This window comes from Grus americana, chromosome 19, assembly GCF_028858705.1.
Source record: "Grus americana isolate bGruAme1 chromosome 19, bGruAme1.mat, whole genome shotgun sequence".
Taxonomy (NCBI): Eukaryota; Metazoa; Chordata; class Aves; order Gruiformes; family Gruidae; genus Grus; species Grus americana.
In genome coordinates, this window is record NC_072870.1 from 8,025,983 (window position 1) to 8,049,561 (window position 23,579).

A 23,579-nucleotide genomic window follows, 5' to 3' on the forward strand; every position below is an offset into this window, starting at 1 on the left:
AGGTTTCAAAGGGCATTGAGGCAAAATTATCAAGGCTACAGATTTTTACGTTGAAGGCATAGAGTTAAGCATTCACCATTGTATCCAGGTACCTAAGCAAAGGAGCAAGGATTTGAGATTTTATTCCAGACTCCTCAAAACATACTAATTACTGGTATAAATCCATTGTCTCTAATGGCATACCGCCAAGAGGTAATTGAGCCTTAAACAAAAATGAATGTGAGACATCTGAAAAGACAGCTGATTTGGCCCAGGATGTTAGCAGAAACATAATGCCTGGAAGGACCGCAGGGTTAAGGAACTCCCATGTTTGGGCATAAATGCCAAAGTAACACAGAAGTCAAATCAGAAGATGAAAATGAGAGAAAACAAAATCTTCCTATTGGTAGAATCTCCTCTCCTACAGGACCACACGGCAGTCCCCCTAAAGACAGTACACACTTTTTTGTTTGCTTTCTATGAAGTCTTTGAGGGTCTGGCCTTGAGTGAATAAATAGATCAGACAATGTCAATAAATGCAGGCTCCTTCCAGAACAACAGGGGCAGCAGACACCTCAGCTGTCAGTAAGAAACAAAACTTACTTTGAAATTTTATATTCCAAACAAAAAGCATACACGTCTAATAGAAAAGGTTCCATGAACCCTTGTGAATCACAAATAACAATTATCCTTTGATTGTCTTGTTTCAGTACCCTCTAGTCTACCACCTATGAAACTGTTTTTACCAAACATAAAGAAAGGTTTTTCACCCAGCCCAAGACTGCCATGCTCTCTTCTAAGGAAGAAGCTAGACAGAGAGCTAGGGATGTGGATGGAGGCAATACTACTTTTTTGAGTGGCTGGTGATACAAGTTTATGTCATATGTAAAAGAGCATGCATCCACAGCATAAATTAAGAGTCCAGGCTCTGTCAACAGGCAGTGAAGACTCTCCTAAATAGATGCTTCCAATGGGTAATTCAGAATACCTAAACCAGAAGCCTAAAAACAAACAGCATGAATATGATGAGACCATAATGTCTCAGTATTGTAATTCCCACAAAGACCTGAGGCTTTATTTACAAATGCAAATGATCTGCACGTTAGCTGAAATACTTTTCCTTAATTTTTTTTCCATGAAAAAATTGAAACTTTCCCCTGGAAAGGGGAAAGAAGACCCTCCGAAGGGCTCTCCTGCTAACACAATAAACATCTGTGGGTTCTTTCCTCTCAAATGCTATTTTTCTAAGGGGTCCCTCTCTGATGAATTAGCAGTCCCAGTAGATCATGGCAAACAATCCTGCATACCACATCTTAAGAAATGGTACTTATTGGAACAGATCGGTTTGGTCTGCCTTAACGCAGGCAAGTTAACACCACATTATCAAATGCACTGAGGTCACCAACCTCCATCAGATGATCTCCTTGATACTTTTCAGACAAAAAAAAAAAAAAAAAAGAGAAAGAAAAAAGCTTGGATTCCTTACAGAAATCTGAGTGCTCCAAGCTGGAAGCAGTAGGCTTGGCCACTCACAGCCCACCCACCTACAGATCAAGATGGACTGTAACAACCTCCTCCATGAGCCAGAAAAGTGAAGGGGGTTGGGAGGCGGGAGGAAGAGTTTCATATTTCATCTACCACTTTTAATAGAAAACAGAACGTGGTGGTGGGTTGAAAGGAAAATGGCAAATCCCTGAAGATCCTAAGCATTGGCCTTGCAAGTCAAAACTGTCAATCACACCATGTCCCCTCCAAGTCTTGAAGGGAAGGGAAGAAAGGAGGCGATGGACTGGCACGTTTAGCCACTAGGTGTTACTGTTGCTCCACAGAATGGGATCAGAGCGACCACTTCAGCATAAGCAAAGCGGCATCTATCAGAGACATCATGTGCAGCTCTACCTTAAGATTTAAACCATAGGAACTAAATCCTAATTCTGGATTCACGTATTGTGACTCAAAAATCAGAGCACTTTGGTGTGTTTTCTTGGGGGGGTGACGGAGGTAGGCTGCTGCTCCTTGTGTTTTGTTTATATATCAATGTATAAATGGAACAAGTCAAATTCATCCCTTGGGAACTTCCACTGCCTTTGATGAAAGTACATAGGGAGAATTGGGCCACTTAAAATGTCACTGAGTTCATGTCCACTGGTCAGGAAAATACATTGGCCACTGAGTTCTCTGCCTCCCTGCCCACAGCCTGCACTGAAACTTAGAGGCATTTTAATTAATTCTAGATCTGCTGTCAGACAGGTAGGTTCCTCAGGCAAGTAATTTAACCACCTTCTGCTTTTGTTTATCTATAAAATGGAAATAAACATCCTCATCTCCTCTGGGAAGGACTTTGGGACCACAGATAAATGAGTGCTGTAGTCCTTGACAATCTGTTGGCATGAACCAAGCAACAGGTTTTGCACGAGCTTGTCCTATTGATTCCAGAATAGGTTTTCTGAGAGAGAAAGACTGAACTGAGTGCTTACCCCTCCTTAGATGCCACTTTTAAGTGAAACAGACTTATGATAAAGAGCAGCACTCCATCACACCCATCAATGCACCTTAATGTCCTGTTTCTGTTTGGTCCTTTTTCGTAGCTCTACCAAAACTTTGTCCAGAGGACAGCCACACTTCATCCAAACCTTCATCATTCACTTAATCAACTAGGCTTGGAACCTTAGAGACATATCCCTTCCCTGAGCTTCTTAAGCAATAAGCTTCGAGTTTACAGCAATATTGATTTTCTCCTTGATTTTTAATAATGGGCTTCACTGCACAAAAATAGGTGGTTTTTCCCTTTCAATTCTTGTATTCTATGCCTTCTTCCCCCAGATGAACCAGTACGAATAAACAGAGGATGTAATGCAGTTCTCTGCCTGTGCCCACTAGAAAGCTGTTTCTGCACACACACAATAAATGTCATGCAATGCACAACGAACAGGCAGAGCATTCATTCTCATGGTAAGTCTTGCCATGTGGTTGTACTTCTAACCAGGGCATTATTTTCACACACAACTTGATTTGAGTGCTCTAGGGTATGTTTTCCAAAGTTTGGAAACATTGTTACACTACATTAAACAATGTACCACTACTGAGCCACAAAATCTTATGAAAGATTTTTGAGTTGTTTTCATAGGAAAATTTTTATATGCCACATTAAATGAAGTATAATGCAAATTTAAAATACTGTTCTCCAAAAGACTGAATGATTTGCAAGTGCTAAAGTATTATCTGAAAGGTGACTGGCACTACATTTTACTGCTGCTTCCAGTAAAACGTGTGGGCCTCTAACTTGGAGGCAAAGTCCTCTTATCTGCAATTCAGGCAAGAAGCATCACATGCCTTGATACAGCAATCAATGTGTCTCATAGTTTGAGTTCTCATAGACATTTCTAGGGTGAAGAACAGTTTTATTGAAATATTATTGATAGCCTGCAATTGCTTTTGGCTTTTGAAGGAAGAAGGAGGATCTGTCCACAGAGAATCATCTGGAGATGATCGTTTTTGCTTGCTACTAAAACATTATGGTGGAAAAACAGCCATTCAATAAATGCAAGACTTATAGACCATTACCAATACAGTCTGGAAGTAGTTCACTTACTGCTGAGTTTTCTCTCTGCTGCAGTCTAACAAAGAGTTTTAAATAAGTGAAACAAAATGGCCTTGCTGATTTGTACATGTGTACTCTCAGCAAACAATACATCAGTAACTAGCATAACTTTACCCATATGCCTAAGGCAGATGCTGATAACATCAAATGTACTTGACTTAGATGCCTTTGAAAACGTCATCTTAAGTCACCTTAAGTGGCTTGGCAGCTTAATTCCCACTGTCTAACATGACTTAAAACCCTAAATCACATGGATAAATCCAAAAATTGCAGCCTTAGTCAGCTGTGCTCTCCTTGCTCTTCGGTGGCTAATATAAACACACAAAGACCCTAGACTTCATCTAAAAATTAGTCCTAATTGCTTTCTGGGCAGCTGGACAAACAGCCAGTTTTACCCAGATTCAGTTACCTCTTATTCTTTTTTTTTTTTTCCTCTCTTCTGTGCTGCTGTCGACAATAGGACCCTTTATATCACATTTCTCTTCATGTGCTAGGGGCTATGGCAGCTAATGACATGTGCCAGCTAATAAGAGAGGTTATCCTAATTTCTTCTGTCTCAGTCACCCTTTCTCTTTTCTTTGGAAGTTAGTAGGTCTGAAATGTGGAAAACAGTATAGCAGCAGAAATTAACTACGAGTTGTCCCAGTTCATTGTGAATTTTCATCCTGGATCACATGTGGATCTTCAAAAACAGAAAATCCAGTGCAATTGCTGTTTTTCATTGTTTTTGTCCCACCAGCCTGAAAACAAAGGGTTTTCTGAAGTTTAAAATACTGTATGAATGGTATGATGCCACTGCCACGCTGAACCATGCTAAACTATCCTGTTTTAAGGACTGAAACAGCAATAAGTCTAGAGTGTGAAGGAAAAGACTGTACCCCCTCAGTGAGAGTAAAGCAATTCTGGTTCACATTTATTAGTAGTACTAGTAATAAACATTTACATTATGGTAGTGCCTAGAGGCCCTATTTGAAAGCTTGTCTAAAACTGCTATTGTACCTGGGCACTAAACAGCTCTGAAGCAGCACATCTGTCTGCCAGATGTTTTTTTTCTTAGAAGCTGCAATTTAAAAAAGCCTCTTGCTTCCCCTAGCAAGCTTTAATAAGTAACTTCAAGAGCTTACTTCATGGTCCATTCAAGGAGAATCTGCACTTAAAAACTCAGTGAAACTTCAGACAAGGACAGCACTTCTCAAGCCGGTGAGTGACACCAGAGCAGTGCCTGAGCACTGTGTGATTTTTAAGGGCGTTTAGTATCTGTTAGCCTGACTCTTGCTTTCCAGAGGACAGAAAAGCCGAAGGGACACCTCTCCCCCAAAACAACGTGCGGAGGAGGATCCACTGCCAGTCCCGCCCGAGGGACACAATATCTGGAGGTCATAGAATCATAGAATGGCTTGGGTTGGAAGGGACCTTAAAGATCATCTAGTTCCAACCCCCTCAGGGCGCACTGGCGAGGGTTTAAGGCCGTGCAGGCGCTGCAAACCCCGCTGCAGGCAGCGTCCGGGAGCCCTGAGTGACACAGCGCCCGAGCCCGCCGCTGCCACACAGCTCCGCCAGGAGGGGCCCGGGGCAAACCCACCACCAGGATACCTGGGAGGCCGCGTCCATCTCCCGCGCCACGGGCCCTGCTGTGTGTGAGGAGAGGAGGGAGAGGAGGGAGAGGAGCGGGGACCGAGCGGGGACCGAGCGAGGACCGAGCAGCACTCCCCGCCAAGACGCCGCCTCACGACAGTCGGGCGGCAGCCAGACCCACGCGCGCGCACCGCCCCCCCGCACGTGACGGCAGCAAGGCCAATCGCAGCGCGCGCCTTCTCCTGTTGCTCCCCCCCCCCTTTCTCCGCGCGGACAGCACGGGCGCGTTGCTGGGCAACGGGCGAGCGGGTGGAGGTGCCCGCTCCCGCCATGCTGAAGGCCAAGGTGCTGCTGGTGGGGCCCCGCGAGGTGAGCGCGCCCCGGGAGGCTCCTCCGCCCGGCCGGCCGTCTCCGAGGCCGTCTTTACCTCCGCCCCGGCCTCTCGACCGCCTTGCCCGAGGCCCGCAGTCCCTGCGGCCTGCCCTGGGCGCGCCCGCTGCGGCGTGCCGGCGGCATCGCCAAACGGAGGAAGCGGCTGTGGCGGCGGGAGGGAGGAGGGAGCAGGCCTGCATGCAGAGGGGCCTTAGCTGGAGGGAGGGGGTGCTCGGATAAACACCGTGCTCTTCTCCTGCTTGTGGCACATTAAATTGCTATGGGTGTCTTTCACTCCCGCTTTCTGCCAGTCTGGAAAATCGGTGTTGACAAACTTTGTTTCGGAGAGCATAGAAGGGATTGGCAGCTACAGCCCGACACAAGGTGTAAGGTGAGCAAAACCTCATGGCGTGCTGACTGAACCAAACCCCTGACAGAAACTCTGGCTCTCTGGTTGTGGTGATGTGTAGAATGACATGACATTGTGTATCCACTCATTTTCACAGGATCCTGGAGTATGAGAAGCCGAACTTGAACGGTAACAGCAAGGGAGCTGGCTGTCGATTTGAGTTGTGGGATTGCAGTGGTGATCAAAAGTAAGCCAGCATTGTTGTTACTTCCTCCAAGTTACTTAATTCATAATAGTTCTGTTTACACAAAAGACTCATACTAAAGGTCTAAAAAAATTATCTTTGTGAGATGAGAAATATTCCCAACTCTTTACCCCATTGTATTTTTTTATTGCTTTCTGCTATAAAGCATCTGATATTAGGTACTCTCAGCCATGATCTCAGCTGACACTGAACTGTGTTTTGGATAAGGACTGAGTATAACAGTAAAGTCCGTAGCTCCTAGAATGAAGTTACAGGTACAGGAGACAGAGGCCCACTCTGTAACTGCTTTTTTCTCCTTGATGTTTTTATGTGAGTGGACTTCAAACAATGTATATATATGATTGAGGCCTTAATTTCCAAAAGATACAATTGAGAACCGGACAGATCCATTTTTAGGGAGAAAGTTTAAATAAGCATTTGAGCAAATACTAATTGTCAGCAAATCATGGGACCAACTAACATAATAGCTAAGTCAAAATATTTGGAATGTGATAGATCACTGGCAAGATTACTAATGTTATAATAAAGAAAAAATACTGAAATGTGTTCTTGAGGGGGGAAGAAGAAAACTTGGGGAAGTTTGAGCACATGTTTCTGTTTTCCAGCTATCAGTCTTACCATTTTCCATGCACCTGTTTTTCAAGGTTTGAAACATGCTGGCCAGCTCTGATGAAGGACTCTCATGGCGTAATAATAATCTTCAATCCTGAGCTGCCCAGTCACCTGAAAGAAATTGAAATGTGGTACTCCTGTTTCGTGCAGCAGCAACCACTGCTTGATAGTCAATGTCTCCTGGTTGCACATCACAAGCCAGGCAGCGCGGGGGACACGGAAAATCTGTCCTTGGGTAAGAAGATGGAAAACTCGATGCGTAACTCAGAGTTTTTTATTGATCTATGTATCTTTAAAATTGTTCATACCTTATGGCTTGCATTTTTCATTTAAATCTGCCAATCAAGGAATAATAGAGTGCTTTGCAAAAACAGAAATAATGAATTTCAAAGGTCATCTAGAAGGTGAGCAATATTCCTATTTCACAAAAGGGAAAGTAAAGGCAAGAAAAGTTGGGGTGACTTTAGAAAAGTCACACAGTGAGTACGCAGCTGAGCCAGGAATTAGAACTCCTGCCATATTTCATCATCACTAGTAGTTTGTTTTTTACATTGAATTTTATCTTTTGTTAACTGGCACTTTTGAGGCCATTTAAGCCTGCATTTTATCACTCAAAAGAACAGGAGCCCTTTGAAATAAAAGGCTGACAATCTTCCTATTAAAATTAGTAATAGGTACTATTACTACAATATACTTATATACTGCAAAATTATTAGTGGCTGTTTATACAAATGAGAACACATATTCCCTCTGGGCAACCTGTTCCAGTGTTCAAACAAATACATATTTAGTATTATTATATTAATGCATATTTAATATGACTATATTGTTCCGTAATTTTGAAGTAATCAAAGAATGTCATATCACTTCAATAGTAAAACTGAAATTCAGTACTGAAGTGTTTGATTCTGCCTAACTGAATGTGAGACTAAACCCAGTACTTTAAGCTTTAATAATAATGTTTGAAGAATTTACAAACAAGTACAACTTGTTGCTAGATTAATGCTAACAAGCTATGATGTCTTCTTCACATGTTATATGTTATTTGGGGTATCAAACATTGGATACTACTGAACTCCAACTGACTTCAGCATGAGCTGTCCTATGACCTTGATTGTGAATATTTCTTTTATAAAAGGAATATACCTAACTATTTTTTCTTTACCTTCAAAGCTTACCCGCTGAACAAGCTAAAACTAATACATTCCAACTTAGAAGAAGATCCTGAAGATGTTCGGATGGAATTTATGAAATACTTCAGAAGCCTTATCATCTTAATAAATGAGAGCAGAGAGAGGGAAGAAATGTCAATTATCTCATAACATTGAAAGAAATACTGAACAGGGAAGAAAAGGGGTTATGTTCACTTTGTAAGCTATACTAGCCTGTGAACAGGTCCTCACAACAAGAATTTTCCAGCCTATAAACACTTCAGCCTATAAACAAGTGCTGATATCAGATGAACTGCGGTGCCAAAGAGCTGGCTGCACATCCAGGAATTTGGTAACTTTAGCTGCACTTTGGTTTCATTTGGTATCATAGCTACAGGAAGGTATTGTTTAATATGTTAGCGTGGACCAAAAGATAAAGGTATGGGCCCTCTCTTCACTTCAGAGCCCCTTTTTGTAAAGGTGCTAAGAGAAGAAAGCCTGACAGAACATAAGATTTGTGGAGTTCTGTTGAAGCATCGGAGTAAAGTGCTCATGTTAGCTGTGTTCCTGGAGAAGTTATGCTTTTGGAAGTCAGTACAAACCAATTGGAATAGATCTGAGAAGCAGTCGTGGTGTGGAATCCACATTTCTTGTGTTCCAAGTTCTTATCTTTCTGTCCAGCATCTGAAGAGAGCACATTGCATAGCTATTGCCTTGGCAAGACAGAGTAGGTTGTAGCCTTTCTCAGGACTAGGGTTTTCTTCTATTCCAACAAAATAAACATGTTGTTGGGGACAATGTTTACATCTCTGGGAGGAAAAGAACTGAAATCTCAGTGTAGTACAATACTTTGACCTATGTCAGGAGCTCCAATGGAGAAAAAAAGTTCTGCATTCTTCAGAGGAGGAAAAGCTGTTTTGAAACGTGTATTACTGTTCCCTGTTGCATTGAAATAAGTGGTTTCATAGGTAATTTACTTTCTCATTTGTTTGGTTTGTGCTCATCCCTGTTCTTAGTGTGTTTTGCCATGGAAGACATTTTTTTTGTAACGTGCAGTACTAAGGCAATAAAAATATTTAAAAAATGCATCCGTTTTGTTGTCAAAGGGAAAGTTAATTATGGTTTTGTGGAACTCTTATCAACTTGCCTAATTTCTAGTAAGGAAAACAGTGATAAATTTGTAGTACATTTCACACTAATTAGCACCAATAAGAGATGTTTACAAAAACTTGTCATTGACCCAAATAGCCAAAGAAAAGACAAATGCAAAACAGAAGCGTCTATCCATACTGACACACAGTGGTTTTTCCCCAGAAGATAATTTAAGGGAGAGTGGGACTGGGAGCAGGAACTGCAGAAATCCTTGAGAAGCATCCGATTTCACCTTGAACTGCAGCTCACCTTGTGAAGTGTGAGATCAATGGCTTGTCAGAACTATGTCTGACCACAGCACTAAATTTTACATATTTTGTTTCACTCCATATTCATGCCACATAGATATATTTGAGCTGCAGCTGTTATACAAGCATATTTATTAAAAACAGCCTTGTCCTCATACCAGCATTGTCTTTTAGTAAACATCCTTTACAGAAAGTATGTTATAAAGCAGGAAGTACTTGATGTATTTTAGTTTGAGACAACAGGAGTGACAGCTTCTTGGGTTTTTCAATGATCTAGGTTAATTAGTCTACTATTTTTCCTATTTTCATAGTTTGTTCTTTTCTGAGTAATGAGTAGCCTTCAAACTGTGTAATCGGGGCTTTCTCTGGGGTTTTGTATGGGAAGCTTCAGCGAGAGCAGAGAGCAGTCAGGGTGTCGTGCACTGCCACGGGCTGGCATTACCAGCAGCTCAGGTCCCATCCTGACCCCTTCTCAAAACACCCACAGGTTTCGATGCAAAAAAGTGGCACTCCCTTTCTTTTATCAGTCCCCTTCAATGGGACTCAGTGTAGCAGCGTAACAATGAGTGCCTGTAGCAGCCCAAAATAAGTTACCTTTGTTGTTGCTTTCAGGTAGAAGATTTTTTGGTAATTTTCATGTACTGCTTGAAGCACTTCATCATCATCACGCTCAGAATCAACAAACACATTGCTAAAGTCTGAAAGACTCTTCAGCCCAGTTGTGTTTTGTACTTCCCTGGGTATTTTTCTCTTTGATTGTTAAGCTTTGTTTATTTAAAACAAAGGCATGTGAGGTTAAAGATTAAAAGAAGATCTTAGAACAGTTCCAGGTTGTAAAACCAATGGCTACAAATAACACAACAAAACACACTGAGCTGGGCTCATACTTTAGAGAATCGCTATTCCAATGCTATGCTGGTTTGCTCAGGTTGGTACCAGGCGTGTGGCACATGAAGTTGTGTGCACACACAAATAACCTGCACTGTTCTGGTCTTGGGTGCTTGGTGTGCTCACAGAATTTGCTGCCCCAGCTTCTTTTCATTGTTTGCTGGCTCCTATTCTGCCACTAAAGCTAAAAGCTCCGCTCAGTTCTGAGAGGAAAAAGGGGGGGGCGGTACTGAAAGAAAACATCAGTGAGTAGAAGGACACCAGGAAAGAAAATAGCAAAATAAGCCGCAAGAGATGAAAAGAAAAGGTTGGAGGCGAATAGTGGGAGGTTGGCATTTCAACATCTACATTTTATTTATATGACTTTTGAAACAATCAGGCTTTATATGTTTGCAATCAGTGTCATAGGGTGGTCTATTGGAGGCAGTTATTGGAAAATTCACAGTCTAACTAGAGAACAAGTTTTTTTACATGCTGCCTTAGATTATTTTTTCCTCATTGCCAGCTGTGTGGTGCTGGAGCCAATTTTTAAAATATACTGCCTTAACAAATTCAGTTTTTCCCAACAGCAACATTGTGATATGCACTGGTAAAGACTGGTGTGAAACCCACCAAATATTTTATTTGGAATGTAAACCAGTGTTTGGGTGATTCCAGGGCTGAAAAGTCAATGAACTCTCCTATTCACCACCTTGCTTCATATAAAATGTTAATCATGATCTTACTTTAAACTCAAAAAAAGGATGTAAATTACAGGTATCTAAATACTGCAACACATTGTTCATTAGAGAAGAAAAAATACTGTTAGACAGAACCAAAGACAGATCTCTAGACTTGACTTTATATCATCCAGAAAGGTCATGATATGTAATAAATGTGGAACATCATTCATAAAATCTGGCCAAGAGATTAATTTCAGTGACTGCTGAAGAGAGTAAATGCATAGACCCATGCAAAATTAATCCTTAGTATTGGAGAAGATACAGAGAAAGTATTTATTCAGAAGTATCATTTATTAATGATTTATGAAACAGGTCAACAGAGACATCCAGTTAGGAGTATGAGGATGCCAGATGAACATACGTTATGTCTCTGTCCCTACCCTTTACAGCCTGCCTTTCCTCTGCTAAGCCTGCAGAGCTTCAAACAACGCCCTATCACGGCGTTCCTCAGATTGGGGGTGCGCAGTCCTATTTGTTTGCCTGAAGCAATGTGGTTAATAAGTGATCGTTCTATGGCTCCGTCCGTCCTTCTGCTTGTGAGAGCAAGGAATTGCCTAGACAAGTGTAAAGGAAACTGGAAACATGAGGTAATCAGCCACTAGTTACACAGAAGTCAGTTGGCAAACCACAGGTTTAACTAATAGGAACAATTGAGGAGCAGAAGGTAACAGCAAATTTGCAGCAAAAGTGCACTATTTTACTCTTCCACACTGCAGATCTTACTGCCATGCTTGGAAGTTTGGGAAGGCTTTTTGGATGACCTTTCCAAGAATTGGAAGGGAAGGCAGAGAACCAAACAAATGTAGCCTTCTCTAGGTGTCCTCAGTCCCTTAGAGTGACAGTCCGTGTCCCCTTCTCATCCTATCAGCAGCCATGCACTCCCAGACCACTGCTTTGTATGAACTGTGCACAAATGGGAAGCCTCCGAGTTCCCTGTCCCTTTCTGTGGTTCCTTGTCCATACTGGAATTCAGTGGCCATTTGCTCCAGTGGCTTTTCTGTGACCACCTGCATTGTCATGGTTTGGGTAACTGAGTCTGGAATCAGGGACATAGAACATTTTAAATAATAATTAATTCATATACATTCAGCCTCCACAGTGCAGAATCCAAAGGCTCCAGGATATGCCAACTGTGCAGTGAGAAAACAACCTATTACTTAACCAGAAGTTATTCAGGTGCAACATTATTTTGTCACTTGGCACTGAGTATTGATAATCCCCAACAGCTTACATCACTATATTTATGATGTACAGAAATTATTTTCAGTTTTATTGCTGTATAGCTACAAAAAAGTTTATAGCTATAGGTGAGCTCTACTCAAGTTCACACTCATCTCCCACGAAAGCGGTTGGTACATCATTGCTTTTGTCCTATCTGGACAAAGAGTCAGCATGGAAATTGATAGGGAGCAGTCAGAATCAGAAAAACTCTGCAGGGCTAGAGATGCAGAATTTTAAGACTTCAGGGTCATATATAGCAAGTTAATGGCTGTGGCTATCTTGCAGATTGGTGATTTAAGACATTTAAGCTCTTCAATTACAAAATAGAGTTTGCTCAGGTTACCTCTTACAAGCTGTTTTCTGCACACGCAGAACATTATGAAGCCAATAACTACTTGTGATGATGAAAACAGTTACAGGCACTGCAATCCAGATGTGTAGCTTCCAGGGCAAAAATGTTTACAACCAAATTTTGGGATCAGCAGCAAAGCTGAATTAAATACATTTGGACCTTACCAAAAAAATGCAGCTTTCTTTTCAAGTCATATATTTTGAAGGCCAGGCCTTTGGTCTCAGTTGCTCTCAGCAGTATTATTCAAATGGACACAATAGACACAAGAAACCCTGTGCTCCTATTTCTATTCTTGAACTGCCAAGTGACTACAAGGAAGTCACACAGGCCACCACATTTAAGAGTGCCCATCCATGCTGTGTTTTTACATGCTCAGTTTAAAATCTGTAGGGTGCTGATGTGCAAACACTTTAGAAAGCAACTTCTAGAAGGTATCCAGGACCTCTTAAAATCAGATCTTAAACTACTCAACTTTTCAACAGGACTACTTTGCTCTGGAGGTCACTTGTGAGTATTTCCTCATTTCTCCAGAAGTCTTTGCTGGTGAAATACTTCAGTGGTGCAGCAAAATTTCCCCAAAAGACCAATTTACTTTGTGGAGAAGTTGCCTTTCCCGAGATGCTAGAAACACTTTAACAGTAACTCACATAGCTTTAGTCAGTGGTCTTCATGCACACACAGACACTACTGCACTTGTGAATAAAAGATACCATATCCTACTATTCCAACCAGTTCAGGGAGTTAATTCACTTGTATGAAGCAGGCCCATTATCAGTTCAGGTGTGTATTTTTGCACTGATCCATCTTATGTTATTTATTTAGGACAAGATTCCCCCTTGAGTGACTGAGGTTTACATAACTAGATACCTTGTAAAGACACCTGCTTAGAATTTGCTGAGAACTTGTCCTCAGAAAATCAGTCCTCTTCACAAACAGCAATATCTGGAAACCTCTTACCTCTTGTTGTAATCAGAAGTCTGATGGAACTGGCTTTGTGCAAATGGTGTACCAGTTTGGTCGTCCATGCTCAGAAAGCTACACTGAATCAGAAAAGGGCCACGAGAGCAGTTGAAGAAGAAACAAGCAACTGTAGGAGAAGTGTATGGGCTTTTTCACTCTAGCAACATAGGGAGAGAGGGCACATGCTTAACTTCCGCAAAGAAAGAAAACTGACTGTATCTACCTGGACACAAGGTAAGAGGAGCAATCATCAGAGCAGGGATGCTGTTGCTAAAAGGCTGGACCGTTCCAACCAAGTTACACAAACCTAGATATAAAGCACTCTCTTATCATCTACTCCTTTTGCTTATTTTCCCCTGCTTCCCCTTGAATTGTAGGAAGAAATAATTTGACCTTGAATACAAGGTGACCTTATATTTAAGCCCTTTTTTTTTTTACCCTTAAACAGACAAAGTCTGGAAATTGGAGAAGGTTTCTAACAGAGTCTCCCAATAAGGAAGAGTGGAAAGAAACCTACCTGGTTTCAGAATGGTGCTTAACTAATAGCTTGTGATAGTGTGTCACTGGACTTGATCCTTCTAGTCCCACTCTTAGGAAAACAAGGGGCTTATTTCTTTTTTATTAAAGCAGGTAATTTTATTTATGTAGGTATTTTCTACAGAGGTGACAATGAACATGAACTCCAAACTTCCTTAAACTTTGTGAAGCTTGGATTTTGATTCATACTCTCCAGCTGGAGATGAGTTGAAGACATATGTTGTGTTTATACATATGCAGAGGAAGTAAAACAATTTTGTCAACTCAGAAGAAAGGTAACAAATTTTCTCACATGAGTCTCACTTCAGAGAGTACTGTCTGAGGATGGGCACTGGGTTTTGCTTGCATAACTCTCAGACAGGAACAAAAGAAAAAAAAGCCATATGTTTTGCTGAGTTCCATTGTCTCTTCCTCCCTTTGTAAGGAAATGAAAGCCTATTTCTCGACTAGTTCCATGAAATCTATCTGAATCATGGTAACATGTCTCTGAGAATTTGCTCAGAGGGAATAACAGACAAGGGTACACCCTCCATTGCTATGTTACTGTTCCATGAGTTCCAGACAAAAGCATTTATTGTGGTTTGGCAGCAACCATCTATTCCTAAACCCCTGGGACTGCATTGTTCTTTACTTGTCAAAAGCTGATTTAGTACCTACAGGCACAGATTGCAGGGTTCATCTTTTTTAGGAAGGATCTTCAGGCCTTCTAGACTGCTAGGGTCACCTCTCACAGCCAGTAAGACCACTTGGAGGAGCCACATCAAAGTTGACTGTGAAGACCAGGCCCTCAAAGAAGCAAAAGGTCTGTCCTGCAATGAATACTCCAGGATTTTTATTCTGACCTAGGTTAAATGGTAATACTCCAGAAACTGAGCAACCAACTGCCAGGCCTATAATAATAACAACTCTGAATCATTAAAGAAAGATACATCTTAGGGAAAAATATTGTTAAGACCTCAAAATTGTTTTGCTGTGTTTGGAATTCTAATAATGGTAGGCAAGTTTGACTGGAACTCCTAATGATACAAAGATATTGCAATCCTATCTGTAGCTAAGATAATAAATCTGGGACCTAAACAAAGCTGTTAGGAGACCCTTTTGCTCAGAATGGTGTATCTTTACTTTTAAAGCAGATCACTAAAAGTAACATCTAATGAAAACTCCATCTGTTTTCCATTGCACATACACTTGGCGGGTTTTTTTTCTCTTTTTCTTTTCCCTAAGGTTGCATGAAGCATTGCAGCACACAGTGCTGACACCTTCACAATGTAACAGGACAAGCCAACCCTTGATGCAGTTCCTTTGTCCAGAGAAGTTAAATATTGGGTATATCTCGATCTATTAACATCAAGCTGAACTTTTGGAGCTTTACTTTCTTTCATATCCAGGAACTGGAGAGAGATGTACAAATATGGTAGTGACGTAATAAATCTCAGGTCACGCAGACCTGCACAGGTCTGAGTCTGCAGACCATAAAGGTTATTTTACAAAGCATTAGCAATAAAAGCTAAAACTTGCCACCCCATGCTCTCTGCTCTCCTCTGCTAAATGGGAATTTCTGTGTCCTGTTAAGACACAGGGTCTATGACACAAAGTTGGGCAGTTGCGATCCCTGCAGACACTCCTACAGTTTTCTATAACATGAACCCACAGAAGCCAGATACACATGCAGTTTCCATTACTAAATAATTCATTTGCCAGTCCCAGAAAAACGTAGTAGTATTAGATAAACAAACATTTTATGCTAAGTGCTGTTGAAGCCCAGTTTCCAACAGACACGTGTCTTAAGGATTTGCCCAAATGTAGATTTTCTATCTTCTTAGAAGGGTCTTCCTCCCTTATTCTCTACACAGACATGGCTGCCTATAGTAATGAATTTTTTAGGAATTTCATAACTTTGAGACTTGTCTCATTCTATCAGATATAGTTGCAAATGGTCAATGGCTTAAGAAAGGACAGGTGAGATACACAAGCTGACGCACAGGTAGACAGTATATTCTTATAGCCAGGCTAACAATCAAAGTTAACTATGAAGGTGGAATAACATGGCAAAGAGCACTTGTGTGGTGAGCAGGAACGTGTGTATGCTTCTGTTCTGGTGATAGCAGCATATTCTATGTGGCTGTGGATTGCTCTTTGTGACATCATTTGTTAAAGTTTAATATTAAAAAAAAAGTCAGGACATTCAACCCCAACCATTTGCAGTTCCTGTTAGACTCTTGAGACTCCATCTGATTTCCTTTTTCTTTTACACCCAGACACCACTGGCCAATAACCACCATCCTGCCAGTTAACAAAGACTTGGAAGACTTTGGCACAAGTTCCAAGCTGTGTCTGGCTTTCTTTTGTCAGTCCTGAAAGGGGCCAGAAAACAGGAAAGATCCCTCCCAATCTTAACTTGCCAGGCACAGGGGAGATTCCTGGGTGATGGCTGCCTGCCACACACACCCTTGCAGTCCCCTGGGACAGAGTGAGGCTTGGATGAAGAAGGAGACCAATGTGGAAGATGATGAGTTTAGCCAGATTCCACTTCACTTATCTTTGGCTGCCGTTATGTTTTCTTGGGGACTAGGATAAGCATTGTTCAGAAATCGCTCACATCTAAAGAATCTGAAGCAGGCCTCTGCACCCAGCGTCCAACCATGGCTGCTTAGCACCCACATGTGTGTCACTTCGTAATACAGGCACAGGTTCCAGCTGACAAGGTCTTCTAAAGGAAAAGCTCTGCAGCAAGAACAACCACACTCCCAAAATCTGGGTTTAAAATTTCCATTGCCATCTTTCTTGGGACCTTTCAGAAATCCAACTCAGATTCAAAGGCTTAATCTGCCATTATCAAACATAATGAAGAAATCTGGCTACTTTGCAATAGAAGAATAAGCGAGCCCTGATCTCTAGCTCTTGTTCTGTTTCCACATGATAGCTCCTCTTTAACCATAAACAGATGTCGCCTTTTACACTGGCAGCAGTGAAGCTGAACACATCAAATTTTGTCTGATCTACTTACCTTCTCGTCTCCTCTACTTCTTCTACCTCTTCAATTATTGCCCTCCCTCTTCATGCTTTTAATTTTTAAATTAAATGTTGATTTACATTAAGTAAACTAAACTAACCTTGCAGAAGATTAAAAAGACAAAAGGAGGTTTGAAAGAAGCAACTGTGATATTTTTTAATAATTTTTCTTAAATCCTGCTGATGTTTCGTAATAGCCATATAACCATTTCTTAACCTAGAAGAAGCAAAAGTTACATTTCCAATGTAAAAATAAGCAGAGAGTTTGAATGGCTAGTGAGATTATTAATTAGAGAGAATATGATAAGGTAAATCAGATGTGTTATACAAGTAAAATGAATAAAATCAAGATGGACTTTTATTGTCACTGAGGAGGACGTGAAAGAGAAGTTAGCTTTGCTGAAGGTACAGAACCCTGACCCTTCACAGGAAACTCCAGGAACCTTATAGTTTCCCAGGTCAGACCCCAAGAAACCCCTGCCAAACCACATGAAGCCTTGACTGGATGTTATCAACATTTGAAAAATCAACATGGAAGGAACAGGGAAAGACTTCAGGTTTCTTATTTAGTACAAACTAAAGCTAAAATGGCTGTGATTTTCTCAGTTTTTTCATGGTATCCTTAATTTTCATATGACCCCCTTAGGCTGTGCAACAGATCATCCATCCTCCTATAGTCAGTGAACTGAGGCTGCTGCCAACCTTCCTACCACCCTTTCCACTTGTCCTCAAATTATCTATGATCCACAGGAACTTTCTCTTTGCTTAATGTGACATATCATGAAAAATGCATGAAGGATTTGCTCTAAACAGCTAAAGTACGAGGGAAATAAGTGAAGGGCTGGCTATGAAGACTAACTCCTACCTCCTTTACTGGACTTGGCATAGCAGAGCACATGCACAGTGTCTAGTTAGACAGTGTAGAAAAGAACTAAGCAACCTAAGGAACATTCCTGGAACAAGAACAAACAAGAACAAAACTGACCATGGAAATTAGAAGGTTTCTTCCTATAAAAAGAAGGAAATTCTGGAGTAAAACCCTAAATAAAGTAGGAAACAGGGAGGATAGGAGAGATGACAAGGAGGAAAGAGCATATTTTTGAACAGCGCAATCTGTTTATGAAAAAGATTGGGAACTTGGCTCACTGCAGAAGCAGAAGACTGGACTCAGCAACCTGAAAGGTCATTTTCAATTCTAGGTTTCCTTTCTTCCTTTCCAAACCAGAAATGGTGAGGTCTAATTCTAAAGGAAAAACAATCCATTCTTTCTCTGCACTTGCCTGTGCAAACATGTCAGTTAAAATGCACATCACCTCTTTCCCATGCTCAAGTGAGGACAATAAAAATAATGTAATCTCTTGTGTGGCCCATAAGTATAAATTAATAATGTTTTAATATATATTCAATGTGGCAAAAAAATTCCCATATTTCATACAGCTTTACAGATAAAGCATATCTTACATGACTTATCACAAATAAACAGAATAGAATCAACCAGGTAATATACAAGGACAAAATACTAAAAAATTGATTCTTACTTTCTGCTTTTGTAAGAAAATGAAACTCATGTTCATGTTTGTTTACATGAGTTGGCCCCAGATAACTTTGGAACTGGTTCCTAATTCCCACTCCAATTTGACATCCTTGAGATACTTAATTCTTACAAGCTTTATGAAAGTAGATGGCCAATAAAGATGACATTATTCATCCCTCATTGGAGAAACAGGCTAAAATGAACTCAATCCCCATTAAACATCAGAGAATCCATGCCGAAACACAATCCAAGATGTAAATTCATAGGAAAAAAGATTTCACTGCTTGCAGAACTACTTGAATTGAATGAGATCACAGAGAGATAACATCAATATAACAGAATCTAATCACCACTCAACAAACATTTTGGAAATGTGTCAGCAACCACATCTGCTTCAACAGAACCTGAGCCTCACGTGACAGGAAGCTTATTAGAGACCCTGTCTCTTGTTATTTTGTTTTTGCTTATAACTTCCCAGCATGAATATTCAATATTGCAAAATAAAGCAGTTTCCTTCACAGACCATCCAGAATGGGGAAAGAAATTGGGCCAGACGTTCCAGATCCTGAAGAAATTAGTGCCTGTGGAGCTATGGATTTCTACCAGCAAAACATCTGGCATAAAATAACATTAAACATGAATAACTTGCTTCTCTTTCCTCTTACCATTGGTGTGAGGCAAGAATAAGTCCACTGAAGTTTGCTTCATGTATCAAGCCTGAAAACAAAACAAAAGAGAAGAAAATCAGCCCTTTAAACATAGCAAGACATATTAAAGGAATATAACTCAAAATATCTTATTTCCTCAATAGCATAAAATGATACATTGTGAGATGTTTTTCTCAGTTACTACATGTGAAACAGTTGCTTCACAATATTCTGAATGCAACTTCAAAATTCCCACTTGATGCCCTTTCATGGCTTTGGTCATAGTGCCAGGAGTCAGAGCTTCTGCACAGGTAAATTTGGGAGATTCGAAACACCACTCATCTGAAAATCTGCCCTGGAGTGAAGCCAAGCATCCCAAGTCCCAGGAAGAGTAATGGGAGCTCTGTGTGCTCAGCCTTTCTTAGCTGAAATGCTGCCTAAAGTGGAAGGAGTTAATCTCAAACACCTCTAAATTAGGTGGTCCGTATGCATCAGCCCTTGATTTGCCTCTGCTGTGTTACTGAAGTGAAAAACATGCCTAGCAGTGCCATGTGATTTGGAAGGCTCCGGCTGTGGATCTCTTAAGTACAGGCACTTCCATCTGTTGTATGGTATCAGTCAAACAACATGACAACAGCTCCCATTTCCCCTTCTCACTCTTCAACTCTGCAAGGCTTTTTCTTGCACATAAAGCAGGACTGGCAGTGGGATACTATTCACTTCCCCAGGCATGGAGGTCTTGCATGGATGTATTCACACTGTGTCCCTATGGGGGGCAGAGACATTTTATAAAGACAAAAACTCTCCAACAGGGTTACACTCCACAGATATATCAGGCGGTATCTTCCCTAAGTCTCTGGATGACCATTCTTCCTTCTTTCTCCATCACCCTGAAGACAGATAAAAGCCTTTCAGGGAGATCAGGGAGGTCAGTATTGCCATTTCAACCCCACAGATGCCAAAGTGATTTTTATACTCTTTCTGCTCAACTAATTGCCAAGCCCCAACAAAGGGACTTTAATGGGTTGCACTAGGCAATAAACCAGCCTCTATTGGCTCTAGAAACAGGGAGGCAAGAGAGGGAATGTAAAGCTGGAACAAAGCACAGACCCAGAGCAGGTCCAAATACTTGCAGAAACTGATTTATCCAAAGATTTGATACCAGATGTTCTATTCAGACAACTTTAACAGAGCTCCATAGAACATTAAGTGTTTCTCATGTTTTCAGTATTCAAACCACTCCATCTGGGCACTTCTGCCACAGGGCACAAACAAAACACTACTTAATATTAATCAAAGAAGTGAGTTCTGTTCTGCAAGTCCAATATAAAATGAGTAAGAGCAAACACATGCTAAGCTGTTCCTGGGAACGCTGAACACAACAGAGGAGCTGTCTTGGATTATGGCATTTCTAACTTATGCCAGCCCATAGTCCGATTTTAGGGAGGATATATTAGTGATATGTTACTACAAATTGTGCTAAACTGGAGCACTGTGCATCTTTGATTAACAAATGTTCTGTTCCTAATAAACCTAATAAATTCCTGTTTCCTTGTTTACCTTGAGTTTCAATACACTGTTGCACAACTGCTAGTCCGTGGGAAAGTTGCATGCTTCTTCTTGGACATCTATCTGGGTATCACTTCTTTGCAGATAATATTAATTTTTGCCTGTGCCTATTTTTAGCCTCATGGACTCCTTGTTTCCCATTAGCTCCTCTTCTCTAGCCCACAAAAGTCTGTAGCCCTACATAATAAGAAGAATTACTACTCATTGCACACCTCTGTGCAAAATCTTTTTCCAAATCATCTTCCTTGAAATCCAGGACCACCCCACATTTGTAAAGCAATACAAGGCTGCTGAGACTGGGCAGTGGCAGCTGAAGTCACTTCTCCCTTATTTTTTCAGCTGCCAGTAAAATTTCTTAGCCTCTTTTTGCTGATTCCACTCTGCAAAGGGGAAGGATTACAGGATAAGGATCTGGCTCAATTTTCTCTCTGCTGTAGGTCCTTCCCTTCATGGATTTAATCTGCATAATTTTCTTGACCAGCCCCATCTATTGTCACCTCCACTTCCTCCTGCTTGTGTCTTTTGCTCCCTCAGTCATCAGTAACTCCAACTCAGAATACAGCTCTTTAAAAGATGTGATCTTCCAGGTTGTCTCATGTCCTCCTGAAAGGCTGACAACTTTGCCAGTCTTCTCTTAGAATTTCCTTCTGTAACTGACTGTAGCCTCTTTTTAGTTAGATCCTCATGTGTCCCACCAGGTGTAGCTTGACTATGAGGTGTTCAGAGATGCCTTTGTATTGATGCCATCGAGTTTTTGTGTATTTACTCTGATTAGACACTGGATGGTGCTCTTCGCACTTTCATGCCAGCAAAAGCCCTTTCAAAGCAAGCAAATTACTTCTCATGAGAATTGTGAATTTCCCCAGGGTCAGGTACAGTTACACCTCTAAGCATCTAAATCCTCTGGGAAGAGCATGTTTTGACTATACAGAATGTAGCTGAAGCTGCAATGGAAGAAGCTTAGCTAGGTAAGGACAAATGCCAAATAAAATGTCACTGCCTATTACACACAAATCCACCAAACAGTGTTTTTCGTATTCCTCCTCAAGTATTTTATTTGCTCATTTGTTCTTTATCAATGTTCCCCATAGCAACAAGAGAGATGTAAGTGGCATAAAGTGGGCTGAATGACATTATGTCTGCATGTAAATGAAACTCGGATTGTGCATGGAGATGATCTGAAGGAGGTTAACAACGTAATGTGAAACCTCCTGTGGTCTCAGAGGAGAAGGGAGCTCCTTAATGCTGCATGAATGGTGAAAGAATAAGGCAGGAAAGCCTACCTCAGCAGCAAACGTTTTTGAGAGAATCAGACTGAGATTCTATAGAAAATGAGTTCATTTGATCTTTTTACCTGCTAAGAAATACTCATTTTACAACAGATGTTTGTCTTCAGCTGTTTTTCAAAGGTCAGAAGCTTTTTGGTATTTTTAAAGGTGTGATGAATAAGCAAAGGAAATATATTTTATGGCAAAAAAGCTATAGGGAGATAGGAGATACATGTTCATGTTTTTTCCCCCCTATTGCTGAATTTTGTGTATCTCTAAGCAAATCAGGCTATCTGTCTGGGTCTTCCCAGCCTATAAATCTGAGGTAATTCCTTCTCTTCTGGTTCTACTAAAAGGCTCTTTCTCCAGTGAAAGGTGGCATAGAAGTACAAAATATTTTGTGTGTTTGCATCTAAGGGACATAGCTCTGGAAAAGGCACTCCAGTAAAGAGGCAAATAGAGAGACCACTGTAACACCTAGGACAAATCAGGGAAAATAGGGAATAAAAGGATTCATAATGATGGGATGACATTGATGAGAAACAGCTGGACTAGCTGGGTCTACCCACTGACCTAAGATGTGTGATTTAAGTTTGTATTAACAAGTATTTGGGCTGGTCCACACCTCTGGACATACGGGCACAGGCAGAGCCCCAGGAAAGGTTCAGGAATCACTGAAGAGTCCCAGCTGGAGGAAGGCCTCAAGCTAAACTTTTGGAGCTTCTTGAAATCCTACCTGGATTAAACTGCTCAGAAGGGTGGGCTTTTGTTCAGATGAAGGATGTGCAGAGATTTGGTGATCCTCTGAAATCCTATTGCATCTTTTCAGCTGCCTGGTCCATTGTTTCCACAAAGACCGCTCAGTCTTCTTGGGTATCATGTTCTTCTAAATATCTCCAAAGACAGTTCTGAAAGGGACATACTGAGACTTAACAGTGGTTGGATTAATAAAACACTCCACAATGAGCACTGCTGTTGAAGTCTTAACACGGAAATCTTTTGGCTACACCATTCAATACAACACACATGGGACAATGAATTTTATGGTACTTGCAACATTCCCTCCTTTTCTTGGCAAGTGGGCATTGCAATCATTAGAATTTATGGGATATCTGATCTGCTTATGCCTCAGAGGAAGAAAATGGTATAAATGGCCCAATCCTGCAGATCTGATGTGACTCATTGATGTTAGTGAACTGATCTTCTCAAGATTAGGAAGTTAAATGCACGAGATGCTACTGCTAACATGGTCTGTTGTTTTGAAAAATACTACTATATGCAATATTTACATGCAAAACAGTCTCAAAAAGCAGAACCTCTTATTGTTATTTTAGTTTTTTTAAATAAAAGTATAATCTCATGAACAGAGTGAAAAACAAGAGAGTTCCTTCTGGGGTCCCATTAGCCTCGTTGTCCCTGCTGATGGATCGTGTTGGGCTCTGAGGTCTGATGAACATGCGGTGACTGACAGGGGCCTTGCTGGTGCCCGCTCCCCTCTATTATAAATTCTTGCTACAATAGCAGACCTGGCAGGAGGGACTATGTGTGTGTCCACACTTCAACCA

At 41.0% G+C, this 23,579-nt stretch overlaps 2 protein-coding genes and 1 long non-coding RNA gene across 4 annotated transcripts in view; 1 reads left to right on the forward strand and 2 right to left on the reverse strand.

Annotated features, from left to right (window-relative positions):
• The window catches only part of COL26A1 (collagen type XXVI alpha 1 chain), a 195,846-nt gene extending 190,586 nt beyond the window's left edge, over window positions 1–5,260 (reverse strand). For both annotated transcript variants that reach the window (XM_054847523.1, XM_054847524.1), the window contains exon 1: window positions 5,174–5,260. The gene's annotated coding sequence lies outside the window, so the exon portion shown is untranslated. The remainder of the gene's footprint in view (window positions 1–5,173) is intronic.
• Window positions 5,261–5,411: 151 nt separating this feature from the next.
• Window positions 5,412–8,992, forward strand: IFT22 (intraflagellar transport 22). The gene is made up of 5 exons (XM_054847531.1): window positions 5,412–5,524; window positions 5,839–5,918; window positions 6,034–6,123; window positions 6,786–6,988; window positions 7,927–8,992. Exons 1-5 carry the CDS (start codon window positions 5,486–5,488, stop codon window positions 8,073–8,075), a joined length of 561 nt encoding a protein of 186 aa, XP_054703506.1. The 5' UTR covers window positions 5,412–5,485; the 3' UTR covers window positions 8,076–8,992.
• Window positions 8,993–14,057: 5,065 nt separating this feature from the next.
• LOC129215249 (uncharacterized) lies at window positions 14,058–22,918 on the reverse strand. The gene is made up of 2 exons (XR_008579941.1): window positions 22,751–22,918; window positions 14,058–19,247 (listed from the first exon to the last, which is right to left on the reverse strand). It is a non-coding gene; the product is annotated as an uncharacterized LOC129215249 (long non-coding RNA).
• Between the last annotated feature and the right edge of the window lie 661 nt (window positions 22,919–23,579).